Source organism: Ictidomys tridecemlineatus, chromosome 10, assembly GCF_052094955.1.
Source record: "Ictidomys tridecemlineatus isolate mIctTri1 chromosome 10, mIctTri1.hap1, whole genome shotgun sequence".
Classification (NCBI taxonomy): Eukaryota; Metazoa; Chordata; class Mammalia; order Rodentia; family Sciuridae; genus Ictidomys; species Ictidomys tridecemlineatus.
In genome coordinates, this window is record NC_135486.1 from 30108627 (window position 1) to 30128433 (window position 19807).

The following is a 19807-nucleotide window of genomic DNA, read 5'->3' on the forward strand; positions in this document are numbered from 1 at the left end:
TGTCTCCTTAGCCTGTGAGCCATCTTTGGAGAGGATGACAGCAGTGATATTGGAGCCACTTGGACCCTGGAAACAGCAGCCACATTCACTGCTCCCTGGCAAGTCCCGTGAAGGAAGGCCCTGGGGTGGGGCCTGGGTAGTTAAAGGATGATCCATCTCCTGACACAATAAGCACACACGCAGGGGGATCAGGGCATGGCAGGGGACAAAAGGAAACCAAATTTCACTGGCACTAACAAACCATCAGAATTAGAATGTGGTAACCAGGAAACTATGTGGAGCTCTATTTTTACATTTGCAGTTTTGTTAGTGTAATGGCTTCCATGTGTGTGTGTGTGCCACATTGTTAGTCTAATGATCTCCATTCTCCTAACCAGGCACTTGTTCCTAATTATTATCCCATGAGCTGATGAGAGGACTTTTGCTTTTAAACATCTGTGGCAGACTGGCACTAGGAATCCCCCAGGCTTCTCAGCTGGAAGACCACCCTCGCCAGCTAGCCCTGAAAGTGGCTGATAGATCACAGGTTGGGTGCTCTGCGGGGCATTGAGCCAGGGGCATGTTGGAGGTGAACTTCACACAGAACAGTGAGGAGCACCCGCTTCCTCCAAGGCTCCTAGGGAAGGGGAGCAAGGTTCACAGCGCTGTCTCTGCTCTGGTGCTTGCTGGTTGTCATGGTGATCCATCTTTACTAAGGACACACTGAGCTCTTTGATGGGCTGGATGGGGAGAGCGATGTAGGATTTGCCTTCTTTGTGGGGGAGCCCCCACTCCTCTGAACTTGAAGAAAACAAAGATGTGGGGAAGAGAAGGGACAACTGAAGGGCTCTATTTTATGGCTTGCTCTCCCACTCCCAAACTCACTCAGGACATCACATGATACGACATGACATGACCCATTCATTCATGCATTCTTTTATTTAATCAGCAAACCATCAGTGATTGTCTTGTACCAAAACCTGTGTTTGACACTGAAGTAAAAGGTGAAAAAGACTTTGACCTGCCTTTAAGGAGTTCACAGTACAGGGATTCACTCCAGTTAAACTCACCTGGAGAATTCCTTGGCTTCCCACCCAGTGGCCCACCCAGTGGCCCTTACAGGTTGACCAGGCAGCCAATCAGTCCTACCACCCTCACTGGGCCCTGAAGCACGAAGAGGTTCTAGGATTTTTCTCTTCTTCTTCTGGAAGGAGAACTGGGTGCCTTGGAGAGTATTATATTACATAATTTTATCACTTAAAGAACACCTCGCAGTTATTTCAGTTATTGATCCTGTCATTTCCATACCAATCTACAGACGACAGGAAGCAGAGGGCTTTTCTTGAAGCTCAAATATTCCACTCCCTGTCCATGAGCTTATCCGTGCTGGTGCATGTATAAGTGGTCAGTGATGCTCATGTCCTCTGTCAGCCTGTTTTTGCTGGGCAGCTGAGAAGGAGCAACCAGTCTTTCTCTGCTCTCTTTCCAATATGGTCCTCTCTGGCCTCTAGGCTCACTGCATGGGGGAGAGTCTCTGAGGGGATCAGGGGAAGGCCAAAGAGCTTTCTCCACCTTGTACCACTTTCTTATTGTGCCAGGAGTCCAAATAAGGCTTACAGTCTTTCTACAGCAGGAACGGGATCTCCCAGGCTGACTTGCCTCCAAGCTGAGGTGCTGGGACTGGCCTTCCTAGGTCCCAAGGGCTGTCCGCAATCAGCTGTTCCTTCTGCCTCTGCCCTGGGGCAGGTGTGGAAGAATCCAACCCACAGGTGTTTGTACATGTGCTCTGACCCTCCCCTCCGCCGCCTGGCCCTGATGGTTCCATCTGCTCATGGCCAGTGCCAGGCAGTGCACCGGCCACCATCAGATCTTAATTTGGACAGCCCAGGGAAGCCAGGGCTGGCGCTGCCACGTGCCCACATGTGTGAGGCTGTGTGCAGGAGGACTGGGAAAGGTCGCCCTGGGGTTTACACAGATTCCTTAATTACTTCCACTTTGTGGCATGTTTGAATGAGCGCTAAGTGGACACATAATGAAGGGATCTTTTCTCGTCATAACATGTGTCACCGAGGAAGAAGCCAGCGCCTCCGCTTGCCCCTTCTAGCACAAGGGGTGGTATATATAGAATGGGAGGGGCAGAGCGGAGTTGGGCCTCAGCCTGGGGTTGTTTTACTCTTCTTCTTCTCTTTTCCCTTGTTAAGCTGACTTCATCTTTAAGCCACAATTAAGTTGTTCATGTTCTATGGATTTGGGAGCACGGATAGAGTGCTTATTCTAAGAAAACTTGCACATCTGGTGTGCCCTCGGCCAGGGCAAGAGCAGGCTCTCTGGGAGAAGAGTTTGTTCTGGGAGAAGAGTTTGTTGTGGCTTCTAGGCAGGCTGCAGCTCGGAGGTGTTTGGGGGAGTTTCAAGTCAAATCTAAGTATCGCAGAACGACAAAGGACTTGGAATCCAAGGACACAGGAAGTCACAGCTCTTACAAATTCTATAGATCACTCAAATTTGGCCTCATTTTCTATGGGGAAAGATGATACTCAGAAGAAGTGTCCTGCTCAAGATTGATGTCGAGCTAAAAGCAGGTGAATTGAAACCAGTACCACTCACTCCCCTTTGACTCCCCAAACACTGAAATCACCAAATAGTAATAATGATGACCATTTACTGAACACCTACTGTGTGCTCAGGACTATGTACAAGACAAACTGCTAGATGCTTTATACAAATGCCTTATGCAACCCTTTGAAGGTGGTATTTCTGTTATAGATGAGGAAACTCGGGCTCTGAGAGGCTCTGAAAATTGTCTGAGGACAGATAGCTCGGGGTTATGCCAGGATCTGAGCCCAGCCTGTCTGAAGGTCAAGTTCTCTTCTCCTCCCCTGCCTTCCCATCTGCCACCAGTACTCACTGTGGTAATTACACACTGTCCAAGCTCAACTCAGTCTCCCTAAACCACTGCCAAGTGGTTGGGAAGGAAATGGGGTCAGTGAGCCACAGTCCCTGCTGACATCTCCCTCAACCTGAGTAAGCCCCAGGATGTCACTGGCATTTCTGTCACTCCCAACCTGTGTCATTTCATGCTGAGTTCACACTGCTGCAGTTCCCTTCCCTCTGGGGACTTCCTAGCCAAGACAAGCCTGATGTCCCAGCCATCCGTGGAGAGAGGACATGCAGACAATTGACTAGGAAACAGAACAAGTTCAGGGACAATGACATTAGCCAAGATCTTAAGGCTTGAGCTGCTCAGTGCCACTGTGGGGCAGAGGAGGCTGTGAGTGTGGGGGTCTCTGAAGACCCTTTTTGGGTAAACAGAGCAAATAGGCTTCTAGGAATTTGGATGGGATGTCATAATAATACTGGTAGTAGTAGCTGACACTTAATTGTGGTTTTCTGTGAGCCCGGGCATTGGTCCTACCGTTAATTCTTCTAACAACTATCTAAGGGCTGGAACCTAATTTCCCAATTGCACTGCAGCTGCCTCACAAGCTAGCTGTGCAGTGTTGGAAAAGTTGCTTAATCTCTCTGTGCCTGTTTCCTTGGTTGTAATTGGAGTTGATAATTGGACCTTTCTGTAAAGGTTTTGTGGAAATTAAATGCATTAATATAGGTCAATTTCTTAGAAGACAGTCTGATGCACAGTAGTGTTTAATACATGTTCAGCATTATTTGTGATTGAGGAAAGTGCTATTATTACTTTACAGATGAGAAAACTGACAGAGGGGTTAAGTGACTTGCCCAAGGTGGTCCAGCCAGGATTTGATCCCAGGCAGCCAGTCTTCAGAAGTCATGCCCTTCACCATTTATGCATGACCTCACTGGAGGAGAAGAGCCACAAATCCAGGGCTGCCCCAGGGAGGCCGGGAGAGGCAGTGAGTGGAATGACCAGCATGACAGAGCCTGGCTCTGAGAGGGGGGAAGAAGGAGACCAGAGAAGCAAGGTCATCTGAGGTTCCCTGTTGGAGGGGTTTGAAATAGAAATGGGAGGGATCTGGATTGTGTTGCTGTGGAGGAGGGAGGGAGAGGGAGAAGATGGAGTGACTTCTCATGACAGCATTTGGCTGGGAATGTGATTTATCTCCAGGCAGCAAATTGGATCCAATAGGAGCCATTTTAGTGGAGCATCAAGAATAGTGGAGGCCAGACAGCCTGGAGCCCCCTTCCCCATGACTCTCCTGGTCCTCCCCCGACTGATCCTATTCCGGAAGGTGTGAGAGTGGTTCTATATGGTGTATGCAACTCTGAGTGATTGAAGTAGGATACATGGGATTGGCAAGGCCTGACTTCCCTGTTTTTCTGCTGCACTGGAAAACCAGGGCCTCTGCACTGCTCAACTCCAGAGGGATTCATATTCATTTGCTGATTTTTATTAAGCACTTACTATGTGCCAGGTGCTACTCTAGAAGCATGGGATACATCCAGGGACCAAATAGGTAAAGGACTCTGCCCTGGTGGGATATATGATACTGTTTGGATCCATGCAGCCTGTGCAGCTATACTTGACCTATAGTGACCCTGGAGAAGCCTTCAATCCTGGAACATGCCTCCCACCCTGGAGAATGAGAGCAGAGCTCTGTCCTCATGACACTCCTGGAGACTATAAGTAACGGCAATCTAGGGCCAGCTGCCTTCTCTCAGAGTCCTCTGTACTGGGAAAGATGTGCAGATGGAGAAGGTGATGAACTTCCCCCTATGGTTCTCCTACAGAATTGTCCCCTGTACCCAGTACCCATCTGTCCTGGATTTGACTTCTTTCTGGCAAGTTTTTAGAGATGAAGCTCTCCAACCCAAGAAGCTTCAGTTACTCCTTCCTAGGAAATCCCAACCCCGTGTTTAGTCCTCATGTGCCTGTGGGCCATGGAAGGACCCTGAGGGTAAAGATGGTTATAGAGAGTGGCCTGGCTAATAGGAATCTCCCCAACTAGACTACCCTGGGGTGGTCGACCAGGGAATTATTTGTCAGATTTCCACCACTGGGGCTCTCCCCTTCTGTGGCCATCCCAAGGACTCCCACCTCAATGGCAGCCTGAACACTTGGTTCCTCAGGCCTTTGCCCCAAGCCTGGGTGAAGGTTGGCCAGCCCTTCTCCTCTGAAATAGGATCTTTCTGGGAGGCCCTGGGCAGATGGAGAGCCTGCAGGAGCTGTGTCAAGGATGCTGGCTCTGAAGCCACTCTTGTCCAAAGTTGCAGCCTTCCCTCCAGAGCTGGCCCTAGTGGTAAGAGGATCGGGGGCCCTGCTGACAGACCCCCCAGGCTGCCCAGTAGGGTTACATGGAAGGAGCTCTGGGGAGGCAGAAGAAGATTGAGGTGATGCAGACACAGAACCAGAGAGAGGGTGTTCTGAGAGCTGCTGCCAGGCATAGTGTCCCTCCGTTAAGGTCCTTAAGAGTAAAAACCCTGCCTGCCTGTGCACGGCTCCCAGTAGTGGGACTCTCAGGGCTTGAGAGGCAGCCAATCATTGAAGATCAGGTTGCAGGAAGGGTCTGCAAGCTTGGGATCATCTACCCCAGAGCAGGAGAAGCCCTGGGGGAGGGGAGAGCACAGAACTGCCTAGGGGTCTCTTCACTCAGGGAAGTCATTCCCCCTCCACAGAGAATGGGAGAAGGAAATGAGAGTGTTCTGGGGTATGAGTGATTGAGGTCAGACAGCTAAAAGAACTTCCGAATCAGAGAGCTCAGCCCCAGTGGAAGTGGAGGGAGAGAGCAGCCTAGTCCACACTGAGACTGGCCCAGTCCAGGGGTGGGATCTGACCCCGTGAGCTCATCACATCCTTCCTGCTGAAGAATCCCTTTGCACAGAGGTAGGAGGCAAGCTCCCAGTGAGGAAATCAGGCAAAGTTCTCCTCATGGCACTGATACTCCCGCCCACCATGCCAATGAGTATTCTTAGCATTTGCAGAGCCATTTTTATATGCCAAGTAATTGCCAGTGATTATTCTATTAAAATTCATTGAAATATGAATCCATGGCATACCTCTGTGAAGTTTAATGCCTCATTGAAAAACCTAGCAAAAACTCTAATAAAGCACAGAGGTACCAACGGGGCACGTGAGTACTTCCACAAAATGAGAGTTTTTTGGTGGAGAAACACATTCTGCAGGGCAGTAAGAAGGCCAGGTTTCTCTAAAGAGCTGTCCCTTCTGCTTCTAGTGAAGTTGGCAAAAAGTTCCTCTTACTCTCACAGTTGTCTTTAACTTTTTGGAGTCAAGAACCTCTCGAAGCCAGGCACGGTGGCATACACCTGTAATCCCAGCAGCTCGGGAGGCTGAGGCAGAAGGATCACAAGTTCAAAGCCAGCATTGGCATCTTAGCGAAGCCCTCAGCAACTCAGCAAGACTCTTGTCTTTAATTGAAATATAAAAAGGGGCTGGGGATGAGGTTCAGTGATTAAGTGCCCCTGGGTTCAATCCCTCATTTAAAAAAAAGAAAAAAGAAAAAGAAAAAACCCTCTCTAAGAACCTGAGGGATATTATAATATGTGTCCAGAGACAAATGGCCACCTTCACAGCGTTTGGCTGATAGTGATGGTTGGTTCTACCGACCTCCTGAATGCAGTCTGTGGACACAGATTAAGAAGTTCTAATCTGGGGCAGGATATCATCACTGGGTTGGCAAGGCAGCCAAGGTCTGGGCCTTGTGTTTTTTATTTCCTTCCCATTTGGGGGGTTTACTTGGCCCTCTGTGAGGTAATAGGATTTGTTACAAATGGGTCAGTTCTGCCCTAAGGGAGATGCTGAGTAAGATTATCTTTAAGGTCAAAGTTAGCCTTATAATTCAGTGACATTGAAACAACCAACTCCGCATGGATGGGTCCGCTTTGACTCTAGGTTTGACAACACCAAAGGGTGCCTGCTCACATAAACAGGATGTGTGTTTCCATCCAACACAGGGGCACCGTCTCTCGCACGCATGTACCCACTTTACTCTCCTTTTCCACTGCCTGCCTGCAGTTCCCTCTGCCAGGCCTGTGGTTGCCTAGGCAACTAATCTGGGCTGGTCTTGGTCTAAGGGTGATGTACCTGGGTGTGCAGAGCTCATCTGGGGCTCAATGTGCAATGGCCACCCCAGCTGTGTATATGGGACAGTTGCCATGGTAGCATACAGGATAAGCACATGTGGGAAACATCTGGACTTCCTACCCTGGGCTTTTTATTGGGCAGTAGAACAGGGAGATGTGATTTTAAATGAGTCCAATTTCAGAACGAGGGAGAGAGAGAGAGAGAGAGAGAGAGAGAGAGAGAGAGAGAGAGAGCTCTAGGTTAGGTATTTTCCTCCTGCTTTTCCCTGCTGGAAAGAATAGAGATTCTATACCCTCCCTTCCTCATCTAATTTCTTTCTTTAATTTTTTTTTTTTTTTTGTATTGGGGATTGAACCCAAGGGCACTCTATCTTTGAGCTACATAACCAGCCCTTTCAATTTTTGGAGGGGGGTGGGTGCTAGAGATTGAACTCAGGAACACTCATCATTGAGCCACATCCCCAGCCCTATTTTGTATTTTATTTAGAGACAGGGTCTTACTAAATTGCTTAACACCTCACTTTTGCTGAGGCTGGCTTTGAACTGGCTTTGTCTCAGCCTCCTGAGCCTCTGGGATTACAAGTGTGTGCCACCACACCCAGCCCTTTCAATTTTTTGAGAAAGGGTTTTTCTAAATTGCTGAGGCTGGCCTCAAAATTGAGATCTCCTACCTCAGCCTCCTGAGTCATTAAGATTATAGGTATGCGCCACCATAGCCAGCTCCTACCCTATTTCTTATATGACCAACTGAAGGTAGGCATTCTCCTAAGGCCACATAGGAAGTCAAGAAGAGAATCCAGGGCTCCCAAGATTGAAGATGGGGGAAGATCACAAGGAATCTAGGACTTGTCCACTGTAAGTGACCCAGGACCCTAGGACAGAGGTTATGAGGCTGTGCTAGGAAGGAACTGATGGTGCTATGGAATACCAGCTATATCCAGAGGATAATTCTTCAGTTAATCCCTGTTCTGTGGGCCAGTCCTGGCGTAGTCAGTCCTAGACCCATGCAGACTCTGCTGTAGCAGGCTCTGGGCCATAGCAGCTCCTCAGTGGGTCAGACAGGAGAGGCAGGCCCTCCTTCCTACTCTCCACTCACCCTGCAGGATGCAGTCCCCCTTTCTCTGCCAGGACCCTAGAGTTTCCTGTTACAGGAGCTCCATACTTCTTGGTATCACATGCAATTACCAAGCAAGTCCCTGGAAACAGCTGCATAGTGAAAGTCATCCTTAGGGAAAGACGTAGGACCCCAACAGACCTGGATTCAAATTCTGATTCCACTAGCAGCCTCCTGTGTGTTCTTGGGAAAGTGTATTTATTTATAAAATGAAGACAATGATGGCCCCTGCTTCATATAGTTTTATGAAATAATGCACATGACGTATCTAAGAGAGTTCCTGGCAAGAGTCGGGGTTTGGTGATTGTAGGAATCCTGCCTTCAGTCCAGCAAGTATCTGTGCACCCTTAGTAACTCTCCTGCAGGGGCTTACAATTTAGCTGGAAGGAGAGGATATCTCCCTAGGATATAACAAGGCAGAATGTGACCACATGCCTCCCTGACTATAATCAGTGAATAAGAAAGGCAGTGTGGATGGGGCAGGCAGAGAGGGCTTTCTGGAGGAGGGGACCGTGAGGCATGCCTTGAAGCATGCTTTGGACTTGAATTCATATAAAAGGTATTCATTCAGGAAAAGGGCAGGGCAAAGCAAAGGTATACAGTAGGAAGGGTTAGGCCTGGACCAGGGGCAGGGAGGACAGCAGTAGAGGGCATTGTTGCCAAGGGGGTGAAGTTGGAGGGGTGAAGATATTAGTCCTGCGTGTTGGTTAGCACTGGACATGATGGAAGCCAAGATCAGAAAACGGGGGACTTTCCTTTTCTTGGAGGCAATCCAGGTCATTGTCTCAGAGATGTACCCTCCTCCAGGAGATCATGGAGTTCTCGCTATAAAAGGAGAAGAAGGGTCTCAATCCTGGGGGGTCCCGGTTCACTCCCTTCAGAAGAGCAAGAGAGGCCTGGTGCCTGGTCCTGCCTCTCTGGGGCTGCCTCCTAAGAGCCTGGGTCTTGAGGAACACTTAGCAGAGCGAGGAGCAGCAGCCCAGTCCAAGACCACATGTCCCTCGCCCTGCATTTTCCAGCCTTGGACTTTTTAGCTCTGGGGCCAGCTGAGATCCCTGGGTGAAGGAGTGGTCAGTCCTTTGAGCTCCAGCTCCTGTCCTCACTTAGGTCTGGAGCAGACCCTCTGAATAAGCCTCATCTACAGTCCCTGCTCCCTGTGGGGCTACGCAGCCAGGGGCAACTTCTCTCTGAAGGGCTCTGAAGGTCCCATTCCTCGAGCCAGGGATGCTGGGCTTCAGGCTCTGCTCTTGTCTCCTATATGACCAGAAGTGACAGTGTTTTCTTCTCTGGGCCTCATTTCCGCCCCTTCCTTTCACACTGTGGGCCGGCCCACCCCTGCCCCGCTGGTCAGAGGGAGATGTGTCCCTGCGGCTGTGAGCGATGTGCCGTGTAGCTTAGTATTTCTTGGCATTTTTATCCTTCAAGAAGCTCCCTCTGGGACTGTCGAGCCAGAGGGCAGACAGAGCCCATGACCCTGGCTCCACTCCCAGCCTTCTGTTTGCTGAGCCTCGTTTTCCCCAGCAGACAGACAGACAGACAACAAATTTATTGTCAGAGCTCACACATCTGATCTTCTGACCCAGAATAAAAATCCCCAATCCCTGAACACAGGGAGACTTCTAGGGCTAGGAAGGGTGATCCACAGAACCATCTCAGCTGCTGATGCCCTATTAAAGCAAAGGTAGCGACCGGGCTGGGAGGAAGCAAGTGGACCAATCTAGAAGGGTTTCCTGGAGCTGCAGCTGCTGGAGCATTCATGTTGGTCAACTGTGTCCACTGTCCTCTTTTCTTCTGCAAATGGGAGGCTGAGGTTCAAGTTCAGCGGGGACTACATGAGCCAGGCAGACTGGGTTGGGAGGATACCTCACCCACTCAAGCCCCTGTTTCTCAGAGCAGAGCAGAAATTTGGGGGCAGGAGAGTTTCATCCCTGAATGTCCCAAGGTCATTGCTCTGAAGAATAGGACTTTGCTTTGAAGAGGCAAGGAGAGGGTCGGGTGGCCTTTCCCCAGCCCAGGGCTGCAGGAAAGGGAGAAAAGATGCCTCTGGGACGGCATCCCACAAGCCTGGCTTCCATTCCACACGCCAGCTGCACCGTCTCTCGCCACAGGGTATCGAGAGGTCACTGCTGTTTACAATCCCCTACACATCTGTTCTGAGTCACGCATTCATTCATTTAATCAGTCGTCATTCACAAAATATTTTTGAGAGCCCACTATGTGCACAGGGCTTTGATGGCTTTCGAGAGCAAGGTCAACCAAAGTTGGGTCTTGGGAAACACGAGTCAGTGCATGATGAACGATAGCTACAGATGTTAGGAAATTATTAAAAGTCGCTGCAGTGAACCCCGTGAAGACTCGGGGAATGCATCCGTAAAGGACATACGTATGTCCTCATACGTATGGCCTGGGGAGAAGAGAGAGCTCTAATCCTTTCTCCAAAACCAGCTCCTCCTAAATCCTTCTGTATCTCAATGGACAGCAACTTTGAGTCCAGGCCAAAATCCTTGGGGATGTTCTTGATTCCTCTCTTTCCCACACACCCACATTTGGCCTATCAGCAAATTCTAATGGCTGCAAAATATATCCAGAGTCTGACCATTTCTCACGATCACTACAGCCACCGGCATCGCTCAACTGAATTGTTGCAACAGCTTCTGCCCAGGAACCCAGCCATTTGTCTCCACACAGGAACCAAAGTGACCTTTCCAAGGGGGAAGCCAGGTCATATCACTCTCTGTTCCAAACCTGCCAGTGGCTCCCTCCCAAGTGAAAGGCCAAGTCCTTGTAGTGACCTAAAAGGCCCTCCACACACGGACCCCACATCACTGACCTTACCCCTCCCTTCTTTCCTCTCTAGTCCTGCTGAGGTCCCTGCTGACCTTCAAACATGCCAGGCATATCCCCCCTTGGGGCCATTGCTTGGGCTGTTCAATCTGGAAGTCTCTTCTCTCCCAGATGTCCATGTAGATGGACTTCCTTCAGATCTTCACCTAAATGTCACCCTCAGTGAAACCTTCTTTGGCCACAGTATGGAAAAGTCAACTACTGCTGCTGGATATTTCATAGTCCCCTTCTTTCTCCTTAGCACTCATCTAACATCTCTGTCTGGTTTATTGTCTATTTTCCCCATGAGAATATAAGTCCCATGACGATAAGAATTTGGTCTGCTTCATCACTTGCCATATCCTCTGGCGCTTGTAGTGGGCCCTGAGCAAGGCACGAGCAGGGGAAACTGGTTGTCTGGGTGCAGATGAGATTGTGCTCAAACATCAGCTGTGTCAGCAGCCTCTATCTAGTCTGGCCTTGCACACATTTGGGGTGCTTAAGAAGTCCCTGCTGAAAGGTAGAATGACATGGGAAAATGGCATGGTGGAGAAAAGGGCAGAAGGAAATGGGACCAATGGCTGGAGGGCTTTTTTTTAAAAAATAATTTTTTTAGTTGTAGTTGGGCACAATACCTTTATTTTGTTTATTTATTTTTATGTGGTGCTGAGGATCAAACCCAGGGCCCTGCATGTGCTAGGTAAGCGCTCTACCACTGAGCCACAATCCCAGCCCTGGAAGGCTTTCTATACGGGCTGAGATGTTGGTATCTGCTAGGACCATGATGAACACACCATATCATGGGGTCTGAGCAGGGAAAGCTCTATGGGGCTGGTGACACCTTGACTCAGGGTGGGTGGGCTAGGTTCAGAGCCGTGTCTGGATTCCTAGTCCTCGCTCCCCAGATCTGGACTGTGGGGACAGAAATCAAGGACACCTTCCCTCAGCCCTGCTCTGCCCTTACTCCTGGAGGGAGCCAAGTGTGGACTCCTTTGCCCACTCCTCCCTCCCCCAGATCCCCTCTGCTCCCAAGTCACCTTGCAAGGTTAACAGTGTGGGGAGCAGTCTAGTCTTCCCTCCCACCCTATTTTCTCTTTCACTGCCTCCCCCAGCTCCCCCTAACCCCTCTCTAACAGGCACTGGACTCAGACCCCCCACAGACTCCCTGGATTACATCCGTTTCCAATCACAGGAGTGTGAGAATGTAAAATCACCCAGCAGGCCTCTCCTTGGCCATAAGCCTACATCTTCATTCCTCAAATTGCATTAAGTTATTGGTCAACAGATGTGGTCAAATCACTCATCCTATTTCCAGCCCAGAATCTGCCAATGCCTTCAGAAAGAGAGGAGTGGGGTGATAAGCCTGTCTTTGGGGAGCTGGGGATTGGAGACTTTCAGGATTCCTATTTCCATACCTCCCTTTAGAAACTGGGCAGGATCCAACCCCCTGAATCAGGTTACTGACATCACCAGCGCCCACTGCCGGCCCAGCCCGGCCTTTCCCTGGTCACATAGCCCCTTCGTTGATCTTTGATGGCTCTTTGTGAGAAAGGGGAAAATGGCCAAGTGGGAGGGCTTGGGGCTGGGCTTGGAGATAGTGTGACAGGGCAGGTCCCTCTCTTTTTAGGAATGACTCGAGGAAACGCTCTGCACATATTGGCTTTATCATATTGGCGTTATCGACTGATGCCGAATGACTGTTGCCACAGCAGCAGAGCTCTCCCACTGCAGAAGAGGATGGTGGGAAACTCAGGGGATGTGAAAGGAATCAAAAAAGAGACTGACCGAGGGAGAGGTCCCGTTAGGGAGTGTCAGAAAGTTCCAAGATGCCAAGATGACTATTTAAAGAAACCATTACCTGGTCATAGCAAAACCCTTTTAAAAAATGACAGAAGGAAAGCATACTGTGTGGACAGAGGAGATGCACTGGTGATTTCCATCTTGGATCTGTCAGGTGATGTGTCACAAAGGAGGGACTGGGGCAGTAGGTTTTTTTTTTAATTTATTTTTTAGTTTTAGGTGGACACAATATCTTTATTTTATGTGGTGCTGAGGATCGAACCCAGTGCCTCATGCATGCTAGGCGAGCACTCTACCACTGAGCCATAACCCCAGCCCCCCTCCGCCCCCCCGCCCCGGGGCAGCAGGTTTTGATAGTGTGGAGGAGGCTGTGCCTTTTTCTGGGCAACTTGTTCTTCCCCTCTCAATAAGGAGAATTTCAGTAGGTGTTTATTAAGGGATTTGGGAAATATGCCATCCTATGAGAGGAGGGACAAAGGAACAAAGAAAGAGCCACTAGGATGAACTACGTACGCATCAGATGAGGGAGTGAGGTAACCAGAAAGGAAGGCAAGCAGGCCAGGTCCCAGGGGCAGTGGGCATCCAGTGTCAAGGAAGTGCAGATGAACAGAGCAATAAATGGACGAGTGTTTCATAGCAACTCTGAAGACTTTCATTTAGAGACGTGGATACCAGAGATGAGGGGCCAAATTCAGCAAGGAAAGGGGCTGCAGCAGAGTACACTGGGTGGAATAGGTCACAGGGCACATGATGGTTTTCAACCAGGATTATTACCCGTAAATTTCTCTTTGCTAAGGAGGAGATGAATTTATGTGCAGGAAGAAACCTGCAGACAATGATCAAGAGCTAGTGTAACCTAGTCAATCATACAATAGGCATCCTCAGATTCTCAAATAGCTATTTTTAGGAAAGGTGAGGTTCCATGTGATTGAATCAGGGGCATCTTGTATGAATTAGAGAATGAGTGCACAAGGATGAGGACTTTGGAAGTGATGGTTTGCAATTTTATTACAAGTGGCCTGTGGGATGGGGAGGAAGGGAGTGGTCATGTTTACTCAAAGATTTGGCATCAAAGTTGGGGCTTGATCCCGTGCTTGAACTGGGATCTCATGTTCATGCAGAAGCCTGAGTATCTCGTGTGTCCCATGACTGGCCTCATCCCTTGGCTCGGAGCCTGGCCAAGTTCTGGCGTGATACCACTTACATCCCTTTAACCAGCTCCTTATTGCTGGTCATTTCCTATCTGGACTCATAAGCCCTAGCTCCACCCTGAGTTTCCTGAGATTTGGACTCGGGCCTCTGAGAATGGTGTGCCTCATGCCCCTGCCTTAGGACTATCTGGCAAATTCTTTTACCGGACTCCTTTCCTCTACTGCTTTGAGGTGGTGCCTCTTATCGTTCCTGCTTACCTGTGATGAATGTGTGACATTGCTTTTTCATAGGGACCAGACTACTATTTCCCTAAGTGTTGTATTGTCTATCTTGCATTTCCCTGCCAGACATTGAGTTCCTTGAGGCTAGAATCTCCCTCTTTCTCTGTATCTCCAAGGTCAGCCAAGGGTCCATGCTTCTTACCAAACACCTTTCTGCTTGAGAATTCTATATTCTCAGTATTGGGTAGGCACATTCTCTTGGCCAAGATTCCTGTACATGAAGACTTTGTGGTATCTCAGTTCAACCCTTTGATCATGGAAGGCAGGGAGTCTTGGGCTACCGCCAGGACCAAAAGATCATGCAGGATACCAACCCGGTATCTACCAGGCAGGCCTTGGGATCCATTTAACCAACACTGCTGAGATACCTGCGCCACATAAATGCTGGAGAGACAGCTCCATGCTGGGAGAGCTCCTATGCTGTAGGGAGACAGATGCATACAGAAGTACCCCTCTCACTAGGTAGGGCTTGATGCTTAGTACTAGGAGAGTGAATGAACCAGAAGACTCAGTAGACCCAGGGGTCTTCAAATCTAGCAGGAAGAAAGGGAGAAGCTAGAAGATCCTGGGGGTGGTGGGGATGGAGAGTAATTGATAGTTACCACATTCTGGTAGAGTTCTTAGGGCTTTACAATCCCCAGCCCACAGCTCCAGCTGGAGCCTGCCCCTTCTGAAGCAAGCTTTGCATTCAGAATTCCCCTCCACTTTCTGCTGTCCCTCACCTCTCCTGAGAGCCTTTTGCTCAGGCAACCTGGTCTTGGGAGGACCTGGGAAGACTAGCAGTGTGGCCCTCTACTGTCCTAGGCAAAATGCTGCCTACCATTTGGTTCTTGCTCCCTCTTCCCTGGGCCCAGGAGGTGCGGAGGGGAGAGAGATGGGTTGGATAAGTGTCTTTTTAAATGGTTCTGCAGCACTGATTCAGCTCTGGCAGGTAAGGGACCAGGGCTCATCCTCCCCCTGGTTTGACAGAGGGCTTTAAGTTCTAAAGCTCTTTTACCTAAGAAGCTGGTATTATAATCATTGTGAGAGGGACAGACAACCAGAGGGGTTCAATGACTTTGACAAGGTCATGCAGTCAATCAGAAACGGAACCCAGTCTTCTCATCCGAAGGGTCAGTCCCTTCCTCCAAAGAGCTCAGTCGGCTCCCCAGCAAACCCCTGGCCCTGTCTTCTCCAAGCCTCCCCTGTCCTATCTCCTGTCCCCTACCTTCTGGGTTCAGGAAGGCAACCTTGTGCCTCATAGACTAAAGTAAGGTAGGATGGGAATTTCCTGTGGGAAAACCAAGGATGGTTTGGGTAGGGGGCAGGGACCTTCCCAATGTCTTTTCAGGTCCCACTCTCTGCCCTTTTATCCCGAGCTGCCCTCTTCAGTCCCTTTTACCTGCACCCCCACATTTCCTCAATCAATCCTTTCTTCCGGATGCGGCAGGGGACCACCCGTGCCCTCCAAGAACCTGCCTTGCCACGGCGCGGAAAGCGAGAAGAAAACCTAGTGGGATCCTTTATGTGCCCCCTACCCCCCACTCATCCGCCCCTGGAGCGCCTGCTTGCAGATACCTCCCCCTCCCGAGCCAGAAATAGACACACTCTCTCTCCCCCACCTCCCTCCCTTCGCGCTCACTCCTCCCCTCCTCCTGTTTGCTCCCCGCCTTCGCCTCCCCTCCTTCCCGGGCTCGGAGCTGCAGCCTGCAGCCTCTACTGGAGCAAGGCGGGCGGAGTGCGGCGAGGGCGCTGCCGGGCAGTGCACTGCCCGCGGGACTGACAGGCCGGCCAGGGCGGCCAAGATCCCGCTCCAGGCTTCGATGGAGCAGCGGGGTTTCCATCTTTTCTTTGACTGATTTAAATTTTTTAATTTGTATTTTTCCCGCCCCGCCCCCTTTTCCTCCGACCCCGCCCCATCGCTTCACGGTTTCCCTGCTCTTTCCTTTTCCCGGTCTCCCTTCCCCGCGTTTCTTTCCCCGCTCCCTCCGCTCGCCTGCCCCACTCCTCCCTTGCTCCCTCCCCCTTCCTCTTCCCTTCTTCCTCGGTTTCTTCCGTCCTTTCCCTCCCCCTCCTCTTCTGCCGCCTCCTCCTCCCTGCGCCCCCGCCCCCTCCCCCCGCCCCGTGCCTGCAGACGCGCGGATCGTCCATGCGCTCCTCGCGGGCAGAATGCTGGGCAGCAGCGTCAAGAGCGCGCAGCCCGAGGTGGAGCTGAGCGGCGGCGGCGACGAGGGCGCGGACGAGCCGCGAGGAGCCGGCAGGAAGGCGGCCGCGGTGGACGGCAGAGGCATGCTGCCCAAGCGCGCCAAGGCGCCGGGCGGCGGTGGCAGCATGGCCAAGGCCAGCGCTGCTGAGCTGAAGGTCTTCAAGTCCGGTAGCGTGGACAGCCGTGTTCCCGGCGGTCCACCGGCCTCCAACCTGCGCAAACAGAAGTCGCTCACCAACCTCTCGTTCCTCACAGACTCAGAGAAGAAGCTGCAGCTCTATGAGCCCGAGTGGAGCGACGATATGGCCAAGGCACCCAAGGGTTTAGGCAAGATGGGGTCCAAGGGCCGCGAGACTCCGCTGATGTCCAAGACGCTGTCCAAGTCCGAGCATTCACTCTTCCAGGCCAAAGGCGGCCCGGCGGGCGGCGCCAAGACCCCCCTAGCTCCTCTAGCGCCCAGCCTGGGAAAACCCAGCCGGATCCCACGCGGACCTTATGCGGAGGTCAAGCCGCTCAGCAAGGCGCCAGAGGCGGCGGTCAGCGACGACGGCAAATCGGATGATGAGTTGCTCTCCAGCAAGGCCAAGGCGCAAAAGGGTTCTGGGCCTGTGCCCTCCGCCAAGGGCCAGGAGGAGCGCGCTTTCCTCAAGGTGGACCCCGAGCTCGTGGTAACTGTACTGGGCGACCTGGAGCAGCTGCTCTTCAGCCAGATGCTGGGTAAGTCCTGCCGCCCCGCCCCACCCCGCCCCTGGAGCTCTTCTGGCCAGCTGCAGGGGAAGGTGCGAGCGAGGTGGGTACGGTCGGAGCTTCCTCCCTTGCCCCAGCTCCGTAGGGCTCTCCTGATCACTGGTCAGATTAGAGGGGGTATTGAGCCCAGATGTGCAGACCCACCTCTAGATGTGCACAAAGTACGTCTTAAAGATGTTACCTGGCTGGAGTCCAGGCCCTACTCTGGCCTGCGGGAGGTGAACCCGGACAATGGGGTGAAGGACTTAGATTCTCAGACATAGAGCCCATTGGTTTCCATTGTTTTCCTCGAATTTTAAAGTCCGGAATCCTAAAGAGACAATATCTGGGGCTGGTGGAGACTACAGCTGTGGAGTGGTCTGCACTGTGCCAGATAGCAACCAGCACCGGTAGGGAAGCGTCCAGGGAGAGCCTAGATCTAGAGGACAGATGTGAAGACAGCAGATGTGAAGGCCTGTTGGCCCTGAAGCAGAGCTGAGGCTCCACTTCCTCTGGATCCCGGGTGGAAGCTCGAGTCGGATTTCCCGGGTGTGGGGGTTCTGGCAAGGAGAAGTGTCTGGGGCCAAGGGGCGGGCGGACAGCCAGCTGCGCGCATCTGGATGCGCCTCCTATACCTCAGCCCAGGCTCTAGCTCCAGACCCTACCCCCACTCCCACCCCAGGTCGTTTAGTGGAAGGTCTAGGCTTTTGCACCCAGACCTCTGTTTGACAGGGCAGCCTTTGCCCTTTGGCTAATGGAAGCCGAGCAGGCGGGAAGGGAAGAACAAAGCTTGCTGGAGTGGAGGAAGCACAGAGAGCTGCTCCATTGTTCTCTGAGCCTGAAGAGTTCATGCAAAAAAACCCGGAGCAGGCCGGGGAAGTGCTCTTGCTTTCCCTAGGGCCGGTGCCCTCACAGAGGGACAGATCCAGGATGTGCAGGACATAAGGCTGCGGTGCCTTGGGAGCCCATATGGGCGGTGCTGGGGCCACGCGCGGACGGCGGCAAGGCTTGGAGCCCAGGCTAACCGCCTTGGTTGAACAGACTTGTTGCGGTGCCTAGAAAGTGGATCCCCAGGCCCGGGCGCCTAGGGACCCTTCCCAAGTACCCTGCAGGCTGGCTGCCCCGCTGGGGGCTGGGAAGGGGCGTGCCTGTGCGCGTGTGAAGGGGCGGAGTCGAGTGATGGGCGGGCCGGTGGGGATGGATGGCTGGATGGATGGATGGCCGGATGGATGGAAGGAAGAACTTGCCTGGCTGCCAGGAGAATGAGAAGCTGAGGGAGATGGGTTTGGCCTGCTGCAGGTTTCCTGCCCCCACTCCTGCCCCCCCCCAACTCCAGTGTGGACCAGGATAAGGATCCCTTGACCAGGGACAAGGATTTGGCCTTTCTGAGAATGGATCCTCTCGAAGGAGGCTGCAGATGGGTTTTACAGAGGCAATCAGGAAACTGGGCAAGGGCAAAAGGGGAAGAGCAGTCTTGTCCCTGGAGAGCCCCTGAAAGCTCAGGCCTCAGCAGGGAGGAGTAGAGGTGGGGGATGGGGGTGCATCAGTGACAAGGCAGCCTCACCTGTGCTCACTGCCTGCTGAGTCGGCCAGAGGCCCTGCCCTCAAGGAGCTTGTAGTCCAATGGGACAAGATAGTCGCTAATGAATAAAATAATTCCAGGTGATGAAGAAGATGAAACTGGATTGTGTGCTGGAGAGATACTGGGCAGGCCTGCTGAGGCCTCTCTAAGGAAGTGATAATCCAATTGTGACTGAAGCTTGAGAAGGAGGCACCAGGCTGACTGGGATGAATGTTGCCTGAAGGACTAAAAGGAGTGGGGGCGGACCTTCACTGTGATTTGGGCAGGGGAAGTGGATAGGGGCATGGAATAGCAGAAGGCACAAACCCACTTTCAAGGTCAGGGCTTCCCCTGTTTGGTTGGCTTAGCTGATCTGGCCCTTCCTAGACCTGGCAGTCCCCACACTACCCCCAGGAGCTGGGCTGTTAATTGCTTCTCAAAAGGGGTAACCATGGAAACCCTAACAAATCGGCCTAGAGCTGGTTGAGGGTGGCAGGGGAAGCTGAACTGTAGTTCCTTATGTGTGCTGTGCATGGGCCACCAAAGTTGTCCTGATGACCCCATGGAGAGCTGAGGGGCTTCTCACAGGTGGAGATTCAGGGGTAGAAAGTCTGAGGAGCTTGCCGGACTGTCATCAGCTAAGAGGTAGGGTATGGGCCCAGGCCCTAGAACTGTGCTTGGCATCAGCTATGGGTGCAGCTGGTAACTCCAGGCCAACTTCTGTGTGAAGGTGGACCTGGAGGATGGACTGATCAGATGAGGGTGAAGGGGACAATATACCCAATGAACTTTGCAGGGCCTGTGAGGGTGTTCCCAGTGTGGGGATAGGCCCTTGTTGGAGGGCAGTGTGGCCTCTGGAGGGAATGGCTATTTCCCTGTTGCTGGAGATAAGGGTATTTGTCCCCACCCATGAGTCTCAGTGTCAGGTTATGCTCATTCCCTGAGACTATCTCAGACCTAAGAAGGTACCTAGATCCAATTTCTGAGGCAGAGGGTGTGGGGAGGTGAGGTAACCCCAAAAAAGAGCCTTTCTGGAATAAAGGGGAAAAAAATGAAACCTGATCATCCTCTTTCCAGAAATCAGCTGGGGCCCAGATGGTCTAAGCAGGTTCCCTGTCCCTTCTCCAGCCTTGGAAGCTGCCAAGTAACCAGGGTCCCCTGGGGAACTGTAGAAA

The 19807-nt window shown here is 51.8% G+C and overlaps 1 protein-coding gene across 6 annotated transcripts in view; it reads left to right on the forward strand.

Annotated features, from left to right (window-relative positions):
- Positions 1 to 19807, forward strand: part of Nav1 (neuron navigator 1) — a 252591-nt gene that overhangs the window by 81262 nt on the left and 151522 nt on the right. For 4 of the 6 annotated variants that reach the window (XM_021729867.3, XM_040277226.2, XM_078022573.1 and 1 more), the window contains exon 4: positions 16274 to 17062. The exons of 1 other annotated variant lie outside the window; for it this stretch is intronic. In XM_021729867.3, coding sequence (XP_021585542.2) covers positions 16274 to 17062 — 789 coding nt within the window. The remainder of the gene's footprint in view (positions 1 to 16273; positions 17063 to 19807) is intronic. One more of the 6 variants, XM_078022574.1, reaches the window with a different exon arrangement.